This window comes from Bos javanicus, chromosome 16 (genome assembly GCF_032452875.1).
Source record: "Bos javanicus breed banteng chromosome 16, ARS-OSU_banteng_1.0, whole genome shotgun sequence".
In the NCBI taxonomy this organism is placed as follows: domain Eukaryota; kingdom Metazoa; phylum Chordata; class Mammalia; order Artiodactyla; family Bovidae; genus Bos; species Bos javanicus.
In genome coordinates, this window is record NC_083883.1 from 29,044,277 (window position 1) to 29,058,163 (window position 13,887).

Here is a 13,887-nt window from a genome sequence, read left to right on the forward strand (position 1 = left end):
GACACAAGAGACAGGGGTTTGATCCCTAGATCAGGAAGATCTCCTGGAGGAGGGCATGGCAACCCACTCCAGTATTTTTGCCTAGAGAATTCCATGTACAGAGGAACCTGTCAGGCTACAGTCCATAGGGTCACCCAGAGTCAGAAATGACTGAAGTGACTGAAGCAACTTAGCATGCATGCGTGTGTAGCTGTAGATTCAGTGTGGCCATGAGAGGGAGGGAGTTCAGAATCCTCCTATGTCACTACCTCGAACCAGATCTCTGAGATTTTTTTTTCATTCATGTAACAAATGTTCATATAAAACAAACACTGTTCTGAGTACTTTACAAATTCTGATTTTTGTGTGAGAAGATGAGGGTTAGATTAGAGCACAGAAAAAAATTTTAATAAGGTAGTCTGGACACCTAGTAAAGGGTTTCACCGGAGCAGATTTAATTCTGAAGAATGTAGATTTACTGTAGGACTGCAAGAAGGATGAGAGAAGGACCAAAGTCCTGAGCAAGCAGTGGAGTTCAGGGCACCAGGAGAGTGGGAGGCCATGTAGAGTCCTTACCCAGAGAACCACTTGATCTATACCTTGATTTCAAATTTCCAGTCTCCAGAACTGTGAGAGAATAAATTGCTGTTGTTTTAAGTCACCCAGTTTGTGGTAATTTGTTACAATGGCCACAGGAAACTAATACTGATTTTGGTACTACTTGGTAATTGCTGCTGCAACAATATTACCTAATAATATAGAAATGGCTTTGGATGTGTAGATGCTGGAATAATATCTGAACAGGGACATAGGAGCCAAGCTGAGAGCTAAGTTCAGGGGCAAACTGAAAGGTTTATATACATATGAATGGTACCGTCACAGCTGAAGGGGTGAATACTCATTAATTAATTCCATAAATATTTATGGGTTATTTTCCAGGTAAGAGATATTGTGAGACATTATAATAGTTTATAAGACCAACTTATTGATGTTATGAAGCTTTCATTGCAACAGGGAAAACAGACATTAAATAGCTAACAACACAATTAGTTAAAATAATAATCTGTGCTATTAGGAAGTATAGAGTAGTACCTGAACAAGGTGAATGTTTTTAGCAGAATATGTGTTGCTACCCATACCACTCATGAATTAATGCAACAAGTTTTCACTCTCTGAAGTATTCTTAGCAAAAATGATTCCCTATGGTTATGCTTAAATAGATCTTTCAACCTCAAAAAGTTGAGATTAAAAGCCTAACAGCATTTTAAATGATAATAAGAACACAAGTAATCATTAAGAATGGACCACATTCCATCTGAATTATTCAGCAAAATGGTCCTGTCCTTCCAGGCAAGAAAGGAAATGCCTGGTTAGAAAGGATGGGACACGGAGTATCAGTCTGAGAAAGATTTCCTTCTGATTATTTCTCCCCAAAGTATAGGAGAAATACTATATAGCTAACTCTAAACTAGGTTGTACCATTTAGATGAGGTGAATCCATAGACATGTGACACAGCTAAGCTATAGAACAATGTCCTCAGTGAGCCCCAGCATGTGCCAGGCCATACCACCATCATTGGCCAGACAGACCTTTGCACAGGACTGTGCCCTGCCAAATGCTTCTTATGGAACAGAAATGAGGGTGGTTTTCCAGGTGACCACACATAAGGTACACAAGAAGACTTCAGACCTCCTTATGCACCACATTCCACACAACTAGAGAAAGAGCTTGTTTTATTTTCATTTTAAAATGGAGTTCTTTAAAAAAAAAAAAAACTATAATATAGCTACAATAACAGCAACAGTAGAGGCTTTTCCCCTCTTCTTTAAAATATTAGTGATACTAGAGCCAGTTTGTATCCAGGCATGTCTTACATTCTATTTTTGAAGAATAGTTGAGTATTTTTATTGAAACAAAATTTATTTCTAGTGTAGATTGGGGAAAACTTCAGATCAATAATATTTCTCATGTAACATGAATTGTTCTCTCTAGGCTTTCATAAAACTGAAGAAGATTTTAGTCTTACCTGATTTCAACCCAAACAAGATTGCTCTCGTTTCTGTTGCTTGTTGCTCTATGTGCCAGTGGGTTATAGCCTTGAATAACTACCATGAAGCACAGAAGGTATGCTTTTCCCTCTTAAACACCTGTAACAATTTGCAAGTGATAACGTCATTGTCCCAGAAAAGCAATTAATGCTCAAATGAACTTCTGTGGAAAGAATGCTTAATGAAAAACACTTTTACAACCATATTATGTTAACTCTTAGACATCAAATTCTCCTGTCATGTTCTTGAATTTATGACAACTATGCTATTGTTTTATTTGTTTTAATGTTTCTCCATATTAAGTAATTTCCCTTTGTACACTAATTCTAAGAAAGCTTAAGAGTTGACGTATGTAAGTGTCTTTTAATCTTAAATGGTATTTTTAACAGTGAACTTAAGCACTTAAATTTTGTGACATTCTGTTTAAGCTGGTGGGCCCTAAACAAATCCAAGTGGCTGAAGCTCAAAATGTCCTAAAAATAGCACAACAAAGGTTGGATGAGAAACAAAGAGGTTTACAGCTGGTAAGAAATTTCTTTACTTGTTAGACTCTCAAAGTCTTTATGAACTAGACAGAAACATCAGGAAAGAGTCATTATCTCAATGACTTTATCAGTTTAATGTAAAATAAAGATAATAATACAGGTAGTGAAAAGATCAATTGTGATTAATTAAATAATATAAGTACTATAGGGCTTTCCAGGTGTGGTTGTTGTTTAGTCAGTAACCTGTGTCTGATTCTTTGCTACCCCATGGACTGCAACATGGCAGCCTCCTCAGTCTTTCACTGTCTCCCAGAGTTTGCTCAAATTCGTATCCACTGAGTTGTTGATGCTATCTAACCATCTCATTCTCTGCCACCTCCTTCTCCTTTTGCCTTCTATCTTCCCCAGAATCAGGGTCTTTTCCAGTGAGTCAGCTCTTCACATCAAGTAGGCCAAGTATTGGAGCTTCAGCTTCAGCATCAGTCCTTCCAATGAATATTCAAGTTTATTTCCTTTAGGATGGACTGGTTTGATCTCCTTGCAGTCCAAGGGACTCTCAAGAGACTTCTCCAGCACTACAATTCCAGAGCATCAATTCTTTGGCACTCAGCCTTCTTTATGGTCCAACTATCACATCTGTACATGACTACTAGAAAAAACCATAGTATTGACTATACAGACCTTTGTCAGCAAAGTGAAATCTCTGCTTTTTAATAAGCTTTGTCAAGTAAAGTTTGTCATACTTACCTTCCAAAGAGCAAAGTGTGTTTTTTCATGGCTGCAGTCAATGTCCACAGTGATTTTGAAGCCCAAGAAAATAAAATCTGTCACTGTTTCCACTTTGTTCTCTTCTATTTGCCATGAAGTGATGGGACCAGTTGAACGATCTTAGTTTTTTGAATGTTGAGTTTTAAGCCAGCTTTTTCACTCTCCTCTTTCATCCTTGTCAAGAAGCTCTTTAGTTTCTCTTCACTTTCTTGCCATTAGAGTGTTACCATTAGCATATCTGAGGTTGTTGATATTTCTCCCAGCAGTCTTAATTCTAGCTTGTGATTCATCCAGCCCAGCATTTCACGTTATGTGTTCTGAATATAAGTTAAAAAAGCAGGGTGACAATATACAGCCTTGTAGTACTCCTTTCCCAATTTTGAACCAGTCAGTTGTTCTTTGTCTGGTTCTAACTGTTGCTTCTTGGCCTGCATACAAATTTCTCAGGAGACAGATAAGGTGGTCTAATACTCCCATCTCTAAGAATTTTCCACAATTTGTTGTGATCCACACAATCAAAGGCTTTAGCATTGTCAATGAAGCAGAAGTACATATTTTTCTGAAATTCCTTTGCTTTCTCCATGATCCAGTGGATGTTGGCAATTTGATCTCTGGTTCCTCTGCCTTTTCTAGACCCAGGCTATACATCTGAAAGTTCTTGATTCATGCACTGTTGAGCTCTAGCTTAAAGGATTTTGAGCATAACCTTTTTAGCATGTGAAATGAGTACAGTTGTACAGTAGTTTGAACATTCTTTGGCATTGCCCTTCTTTGGGATTGGAATGAAAACTGACCTTTTCCAGTCCTGTGACCACTGCTGAATTTTCCAAATTTGCTGGCACATTGAGTGAAGTGCTTTAACACTATCATCTTTTAGGATTTGAAATAGCTCAGTTGGAATTCCATCACCTCCACTAGCTTTGTTTGTAGTAATGCTTCCTAAAGCCCACTTGACCTCATACTCCAGGATGTCCAACTCTAGGTGAGTGACCACACCATCATGGTTATCTGGATCATTAAGACCTTTTTTGTATAGTTCTGTGTATTTTTGCCACCTCTTCTTAATCTCTTCTGCTTCTGTTAGGTACTTATCATTTCTGTCCTTTATCTTGCTCATCCATGCATGAAATATTCCCTTGATAGTTCTAATTATTTTATGAGATCTCTAGTTTTGCCCATTCTGTTGTTTTCCTCCATTTGTTTCGTTGTTCATTTAATAAGGCCTTCTTATCTCTCCTTGTTCCCCCAGGTGGTACAGTAGTGAAGAATCCACCTGCCAGTGCAAGAGATGCTGGCTGGACCTTTGCTTTAGGAAGATCCCCTGGAGTAGGAAATGGCAACCCACTCCAGTGTTCTTGCCTGGAAAATCCCATGGACAGCAGAGCCTGGTGGGCTACAGTCCATGGCATCACAAAGATTCGGACACGACTGAGCAACTGAGCACACACACACGTAAATACTAACATACAGGTCTTACTGCCTGACACATAGTAACACACTCAGTAATGTTAGCTAATGTTATATCACTAATATATTAATTTACCATTTATCCCAGGACATCTTTATAACTTCAGTTTACTGAAGACTTAATATCAATCTATGTTTTTTTTAAAAACTGTTTAGCCTGTTTCTATTAATTACTTTGTTGCTGTGTAAAATCATGGTTATTATTTTAATGGGCTTCCCAGGTGGCTCAGTGGTAAAGAATCTGCCTACCAGTGCAGGAGACTTAAGAGACATGGGTCTGATCCCTGGGTGGGGAAGATCCCCTGGAGAAGGAAACGGCAACACACTTGAGTATTCTTGCCTGAAAAAGTCCCATGGACAGAAGAGCCTGACGGGCTACAGTCCATGGGGTTGCAAAGAAGTCAGACACGACTTAGCGACTAAGCACAAGCACATTCCTTGGATGTCTCAATTTTAAATAAGAGTATCACAATGAAAACTAAAACTAGAATTGAGATCATTAATCCCTCTCCCCTACATAGCTCACATACCTTTTGAGAATGGGTAAGGCAATATACTTCTGAGACGGCCACTGACATCTTTATTTGGACTTAACGTCTTTCCCTACATTTTGATGTAGTTACCAACATTTTAAAATCTGAAAATTTCATTTAAAATCTACATTCTCTTGAAAATTCAGGAAATCTGACAGCCTAAGCTAGCATTCTTACATGGCTATCATAAACCCCTCAATTCACTTCAATTACCTACCTGGTCCCATAGATATTTCTTGCAAGCTTAAGAGATATAAAAAGTATTGGACATTTTTTAAGGAAATAACAACAAATTTGAACTGAATTTATTTTATGTTGCTATGTAGTTTTATTGTGCTTATTTTTGATGCTTGGTATTTTCAATTTGGATATTTACTCAATTTTCCTGATGTCCTTTATTTTGTGTGTGTGTTTTAGTATTTTCACTCATCTATCCAACAAATGTTTGTTTACAGTATTGCTCATTTGTTTTTATTATTGTTGCATGGTATAAGACAGAAAGATAAACTGCAAATTCTTTTCAGAATTGTATTCGCTAATACTCCACATTCCCTTCCAGGTCTACAGGCTTCATAAGAAGTTTCTAATATTTTAACTCATTGAATGCAAACAAGTATATTTTAAATGTGTATCTTTACATTTGTGTGCTCAGTTGCTCAGTCGTGTCTGACTCTTTGTGGCCCCATGGACTGTACACCACCAGGCTCCTCTGGCCATGGGATTCTCCAGGCAAGAATACTGGAGTGATTGCCACTTCCTACTCTAGGGGGATCTTCCCAACCCAGGGATTGAACCTGAGTCTCCCATCTCCTGCACTGGCAGATGGATTCTTTACCACTGGTACCACCTGGGAAGCCCCATTTCTACACTTAATATTTTAAAATTGAGTGTAATAGTTAACTCCATTAGTTTTAAACTCTTTGTTGAGATTTTCTACTTACTCAACCATGCACTGTCTCCCATTTTATAAACAGGTTTCTTTGTTCACCTGGGTCCTAGTATTAAAAAAAATTCTGAAAAATCTCTGAAACTTTGGGGAAAATAAATAATACCAGAACCTTAGTTTAATTATATTTCACTGTATATTGAAATTTATATTTCACTAAGTGTGTTACCTTGGAGGCGCACAGTAACTGTCTGTCATATAATAGAAATTTCACGTGTTTATTTGAATTGATAAGCCCTACACTTTAATATTTAAATAACTCACTAGTTCATAAGTAACAAAGAAAGAGTTTTCTGAGTAATCTAAACAGAAAGTATAAGCAAGAAAAGAAACCAACATAATACATGAAAGAGCAAACAACTGAATAATTATTATGGGTGTAATAGGACTAAGTAATAAATCATTAGAATAACCATGCCAAAAGTCACTAATGTGTATATTTTTGTGAAAATTAGGTATTTTCACAAGGATAACATCTTAGAAATCGGAGGAGAAATTACAGATCACTAACTGTATTCAGTAGGCATAATTTTGTATATACAATTACATGTACATATCATATTCAAGTCTTCACGCTAAACCCTGTCTTCAGAGATTTTGAGGACATGAAAAAAGAATAATAAGACTATAAGACCATAGCCCAGGAGATAATACCTGGCAATGTATAATTCCTTCAAAAAATGATTTTTGTAGCCAGTATAGATCCATGTGGACTTACCAAGCTAAGACTTTATGACAGCTGGAAGTTGATAAGAATTTTAAAGAATGCCTAGGATTTACATCCATTTAAGGGAGGAGTCCAGGCATAAGGGAAGAATACAAGACAAATCCCAGAGGCAAGAAAATTTAGGAAATGTTTAGAAAATATGGAATAAGCCAATCTGGCTGTACTGTAATATTGAAAAGGAGATGAAATTGGGAAGGAAGATTAGGATTAGGTTGTGGGTGTTTTTGTTGGCAGGGTCAAAACACTGGACTCTCTCCTTAGGCAATCTTTTCTATAAGAATTCACCAAATGTTTTTGAGCAAGGATTATCAAGATAAGTGGTAATTTAAGAAAACAGTTTCATCAACTAATCATGAAAATATGTTTTCTACTTAACAGCCTGTGCTTAGTCGTTCAGTCGTGTCCAACTCTTTGTGACCCCATGGACTGTAGCCCTCTAGGCTCCTCTGTCCATGGGATTCTCCAGGCAAGAATACTGGAGTGAGTTGCCATGCCCTCCTCCAAGGGATCTTCTCAACCCAGGAATCAAACCCAGGTCTCCTGCATTGCAGGCGGATTCTTTACCATCTGAGCCATCCAGGAAGCCCCTACTTACAGCCTAGGGATAATTTAATAGTTGCTTCATCCCACCAGTCCAACTTCAAAAACTCATTAGTTTCTAGTGATCAGAGTACCTGGGATGAAAAATGTTCCATCGGTTCCTTAAAAGAAGGAAACTAGATATGATACAAAGTTTTCTGTGAAAAATAAATCAGAAATGAATCTTCAGATACCAAAATTGTAAGAAAGCTTATCAAGGAAGATGGAAGTTTTTTTAAAAGTTCAGTATCAAGTAATCATTCATTTAATTATCGCAATGTACATTTTCATTGATAATATATCTATCTTTCCAGGAAGATTTTCCAGGATGTGAAATGAAATGGTTACACACCATATTTGCATAAATGACAGATAAACTCTTAAGGCAAAATGAGAATAAGAATTTGTCTCAATACTGAATTGTCTTTCAGGTTGAAGAACATCTTCAGTCTTTGCAAGAAGCCTACAAAGAGATTGTTGCTGAAAAAGAACTATTAGCCCATCGAAGAAAACTGGCCACCAAGCGCCTACAGTGTGCATCTATCTTACTAACTGCCTTGGAAGATGAGAAGGCAGGACTTTCTTTGGTTTTATATCTCCTTCATTAATTTCTACTAGACTTCACAAACCCCAGATGCTGCTTTCATTGAAGGCCATATCATACTGCTTAAAACTATTTTACTATCAGTTTCCCTTTTAAGATCAGTAGACAGTTCCATAATGGCAGGTGGCATGGGAGTAAAGGATACCAGGTGGCACAGGAGTAAAGAATTCACCTGCAAACACAGGGGACACAAGAGACCCGGTTCAATCCCTGGGTTGGGAAGATCCCCTGGAGAAGGAAATGGCAACACACTCCAGTGTTCTTGTCTGAAAAAATCCCATTGACAGAGGAACCTAGCAGGCTATAGTCTACGGGGTCACAAAGAGTCAGACACTACTGAGCACATACACAGGCAATTCTACTGAGATAAAAATAAAAGAATCTTGATTAAATAGTCTTAAAACAGGGGTAACAGAGTAAAAGGATCAAAAGGTTGTGCCTAAAACATCAGCACTCTTTGTCTGATGAGGCCCAAAATAATAAATCTGCCTATGAGTATGGCATGAGTTTTCCTGTTCTAGCAGAGAAATAACCCCAGCTGAATATAGAAACATGGGTGGGGCTGAAATGAAGGGTATGTCTTTAGACCGGAAAAGAACATTTTTGTTTTGTTTTGTCAGTCTTCTGACCTATTTTATCTCATCTTTTTATTTCTCTTCTAATTCGTCTGCTTTCTCTATACTTGAATCCTTAGTCAGCTGACTAGAGTCTTGGTTTAAGTCATTACTCAGCTATCTCAAAGAATCTTACAAAATTCTCAAGATAATTTTAATTTACTTTAATTGTTTAGATAAATATATATCACAGAAGACTGCTACGGGGCAGGGAGAAAGAGGTTATGAAATGAGACCAAGCAGAGAGAGATCACAGAGGAAGATTACTGATATCCTTGTGAATCAAGAATATGTTGAGAGGAAGTAGAACAGCTTATCTCAGATCTTAAGCTTTCAGATGATGTGGTTCTTGCTCAACGTGCTTTTATTCTTGATCAGTCAAGTGCATACGCAGTTGTAGAAGGAGGGTATATAGCCAAAGAATATGGATTCAGATCCTAGCTGCATTCTTCAGAAGCTTTGTGAACTTGCTTAACTTTTCTAAGCTTTAATGTCTTGATCTTAAAATAAAGTCAATGGGCTTTTACTTAACAGAATATTGAAAGCCTCTCATGAGATTTTTTTTTTAAATGTCAGTCAGATAAGTAAATATTCAAAAGTGCTGGTCATTATTACCATCATTGAACACCATACATTATCAGTTCAGTTAAGTCACTCAGTCATATCCAACTCTTTGTGACCCCATGAACCACAGCACACCAAGCCTCCCTGTCCACACCAACTCCCGGAGTTTACCCAAACTCATGTCCATTGAGTCGGTGATGCCATCCAACCTTCTCATACCCTGTCGTCCCCTTCTCCTCCTGCCCTCAATCTTTCCCAGCATCAGGGTCTTTTCAAGAGAGTTAGCTCTTCTCATCAGGTGGCCAAAGTATTGGAGTTTCAGCTTCATCATGAGTCCTTCCAATGAATATTCAGGACTGATTTCCTTTATGATGGATTGGTTGGATCTCCTTGCAGTCCAAGGGACTCTCAAGAGTCTTCTCCAACACCACAGTTCAAAAACATCAACTCTTTGGCACTCAGCTTTCTTTATAGTCCAACCCTCACATCCATACATGACTACTGGAAAAACCATAGCCTTGACTAGATGGACCTTTGTTGGCAAAGTTAACATCTCTGCTTTTTAATATGTTGTCTAGGTTGGTCATAACTTTTCTCCCAAGAAGTAAGTGTCTTTTAATTTCATGGCTGCAGTCACCATCTGCAGTGATTTTGGAGCCCAAAAAATAGTCAGCCACTGTTTCCACTGTTTCTCCATCTATTTGCCATGAAGTGATGGGACCAGATGCCATGATCTTTGTTTTCTGAATGTTGAACTCTAAGCCAACTTTTTCACTCTCCTCTTTCACTTTCATCAAGAGGCTCTTTAGTTCTTCACTTTCTGCCAAAAGGGTGGTGTCATCTGCATATCTGAAGTTATTGATATTTTTCCCAGCAAGGTTGATTCCAGCTTGTGCTTCATTCAGCCCAGCATTTCTCATGATGTACTCTGCATAGAAGTTAAATAAGCAGGGTGACAATATACAGCCTTGACGTACTCCTTTTCCTATTTGGAACCAGTCTGTTGTTCCATGTCCAGTTCTAACTGTTGCTTCCTAATCTGCATACAGATTTCTTAAGAGGCAGGTCAGGTGGTCTGGTATTCCCATCTCTTTCAGAATTTTCCACGGTTTATTGCAATCCACACAGTCAAAGGCTTTGGTGTAGTCAATAAAGCAGAATTACATGTTTTCCTGAACTCCCTTGCTTTTTCAGTGATCCAGCAGATGTTGGCAATTTAATTTCTGGTTCCTCTGCCTTTTCTAAAACCAGCTTGAACATCTGGAATTTCACGGTTCACATATTGTTGAAGCCTGGCTTGGAGAATTTTGAGCCTTACTTTACTGGTGTGTGAGATGAGTGCAATTGTGCAGTAGTCTGAGCATTCTTTGGCATTGCCTCTCTTTGGGATTGGAATGAAAACTGACCTTTTCCAGTCCTGTGGCCACTGCTGAGTTTTCCAAATTTGCTGGCATATTGAATGCAGCACTTGCACAGCATCATCTTTTAGGATTTGAAATAGCTCCACTGGAATTCCATCACCTCCACTAGCTTTGTTTGTAGTGATGCTTCCTAAGACCCGCTTGATTCACATTTCAGGATTTCTGACTCTAGGTGAGTGATCACACCATCATGATTATCTGGGTCGTAAACATCTTTTTTGTACACTCCTTCTGTGTATTCTTGCCATCTCTTCCTCTTCTTAATATCTTCTGTTTGTTAGGTCCATACCATTTCTGTCCTTTATTGTGCCCATCTTTGTATGAAATGTTCCCTTGGTATCTCTAATTTTCTTTATGAGATCTCTAGTCTTTCCCATTCTATTGTTTTCCTCTATTTCTTTGCACTGAAAAGTGCAAAGGCTTTATACAAAGGCTTTCTTATCTATCCTCGCTATTCTTTGGAACTCTGCATTCAAATTGGTATATCTTTCCTTGTCTCCTTTGTTTTTTGCTTCTCTTCTTTTCACAGCTATTTGTAAGGCCTCCTCAGACAGCCATTTTGCTTGTTTGCATTTCTTTTTTTGGGGAGATGGTCTTGCTTCCTGTCTCCTGTACAATGTTATAAATAATATAATGAATCATTATTTTAAAAATTATCCTACTTTATCACACAAAGTATTTGAAATGGCTATCAGTCTTAGCAAATATGAGAGTACAAATCCAAGAATAGGACTCATGTTCTCCTCAAAAAGCAGTTTGTGTTTTCATATGATCCATTGTTAATTTTTGGAGAAGAAAATGGTAATCCATTCCAGTATACTTGCCTGGAAAATCCAGTGTACAGAGGAGCCTGGTGGGCTATAGTCCATGGGGTCTCAAAGAGTCAGATACAGCTTAGTTGGCTGGACAACAACAACAAACTATTAATTTTAATGCAACTATGGCATAAGAATAGATAGTAACAGCAATAATAGATCCACCCTGGAGACTATTACTATCTAAAATGTCTTACAATAGAATATTTTATATTAAATATCAATAACTTTTTACTTGAACGTTTAGACTCGATGGCAAGAAACAATTGATCAAATAGACAACAAGTTGGAAGGAATTTGGGGTGACATACTTATTTCAGCAGCATGCATTGTCTACAGTGGAGTGTTAACAGCAGAATTTCGCCAATTGATTGTGGAAAAGTGGCAGAATCTTTGTACTGAAAACAACATTTCTTTGTCTTCTAACTTTTCTTTAATTGAAGTCATGGCACAAAAACATGAGGTAGTAACATATTTCTGTTATCCAGTTAAGTGATTGTTGTTGGTTTGGATTGCGTGTGTGCGTGTGTGTGTGTGTGTGTGTGCATGTTCACACGTACCTTGGGGCTTGAATCCATTCCTGAGATTATTTTATAAGTAAAAATAAAGAAGTCTGCTTTGTATTTTTTTAATTATACTTCATATACCTCAGTTAAGTCGCCTTAAGTTTCTTATCCTCTGGGAAACAGTCAAAAATATCCCTTTTCCATTGTAATTGTACTATCTTATAAATATAGCCATTTCCTCTCCCAGAAACCCATCTAATTAATAAAATCCTTCTTCTTGTCAAACCATAGTTAGTAGTCTCAGAAATATCCAAAATTATAGACCTTACATTTATCAATTTATCAATAAGTATTTATTGTGTTATCTATGTAAGTTCTGTGCTGATGTTGCAATGGCAAAAAAGAAAACACCTGTTTTTTCATTCATAGAGAATAATTTTGGATTGATTCTCCCACTAATAACTTAAACTGACCATCAAAAATACAACCCTCAGAAGCGAATACTGGCTTTTCATTTTCACAATGCTAATAATGAATTCAAACCAAAATATATCCGTAATTGGGATTTCTCAGGTGGCGCTAGTGGTAAAGAATCCACGTGACAATACAGGAGACACAAGAGATGTGGGTTCGATCCCTGGGTTGGGAAGATCTCCTGGAGTAGAAAGCGGCAACCCACTCCAGTATTCTTGCCTAGAAAATTCCATGGACAGAAAAGCCTCGTGGGCTACAGTCCATGGGGTCACAAAAGCTGAACACAACCGAGCAACTGAACACACATATCACGTATCAGTAATTACAGTATACGTAAATGGACTAAATGGTACAGTTAAAAGTCTAAGATTATAAAACTACATAAAAGTATAAACCAAAGCACAAAACAGAAGCTACGTGTTTTTTAGAAAAGACACAGTTAAAACATAAAGAAAATTGGCAATAAAAATGTAGGAAGAAATTTGCCATTTATTACCAAAAATAAAAGACAACAGACTTTAAGGCAAAAAAATGATTGCTAGAATTAAATAAGCTTATGTTAAAATTAGAATTGGTTTAGTTCTTCTTCAAGATTATGTTAACAATTCTAAATGTTTGTATCAAATAGCATGACCTCAAAAAGTATAAAGCAAGCATTAAAAGAACTATAGATAAAAATGGACAAATCTACAATCATAAGTGAAAATTTAACACATTTCTCTCTATAACTCACAGAAAAAGAACACACAAACCAGTAAGAATAGAAAAGATTTGAACAATGTAATCCACAAATAGACTTATTAATAGGTTAATAAGACACTGCAGCCTACACTTAGAGCGTTCACATTCAATGCCCATATAAAACATTCACATTCAATGTTCAATATAGAACATTACCAAAATTGACCATGTAATGGACTATAAACAAACTTGCAACAAATATCAAAGGAATTGAATCATATAGACTATACTATCTGACAAAAAAGCAGTTGAGCTAGAAGTATATAAAAGCTTCTCTTAAAATCCTCATATTTCGAGAAGGTAGGAAATGTATTCCCAAACTAACCACAGGTCAAAGAAGAAATCAGAATTGAATAAATGCATCATTGGCAAAAGATTTTCTTTTGAGATTGGGAACATAACAAAGGTATATCTACTATTTCTGCTTGTATTTACTACTGTACTGGAGATTCTAAACAGTACAGTAAGGCAAGAAAAAAAAAATATTAGAATGGGGAAAGAAGAGAGACAAAAAATATATGATGTTGCAGATTATATGTATCTCAAAATCCAAGAGAATATGTAGATATATCATGAGCATTGATAAACATTTAGCAAATTTTCTGGAATTAAAGT

The 13,887-nt window shown here is 37.1% G+C and overlaps 1 protein-coding gene across 2 annotated transcripts in view; it reads left to right on the forward strand.

Annotated features, from left to right (window-relative positions):
• Positions 1-13,887, forward strand: part of DNAH14 (dynein axonemal heavy chain 14) — a 394,303-nt gene that overhangs the window by 298,966 nt on the left and 81,450 nt on the right. For both annotated transcript variants that reach the window (XM_061382365.1, XM_061382363.1), the window contains 4 exons: positions 1,973-2,104; positions 2,457-2,552; positions 7,965-8,105; positions 11,799-12,014. In XM_061382365.1, the coding sequence (XP_061238349.1) occupies positions 1,973-2,104; positions 2,457-2,552; positions 7,965-8,105; positions 11,799-12,014 (585 nt within the window). The remainder of the gene's footprint in view (positions 1-1,972; positions 2,105-2,456; positions 2,553-7,964; positions 8,106-11,798; positions 12,015-13,887) is intronic.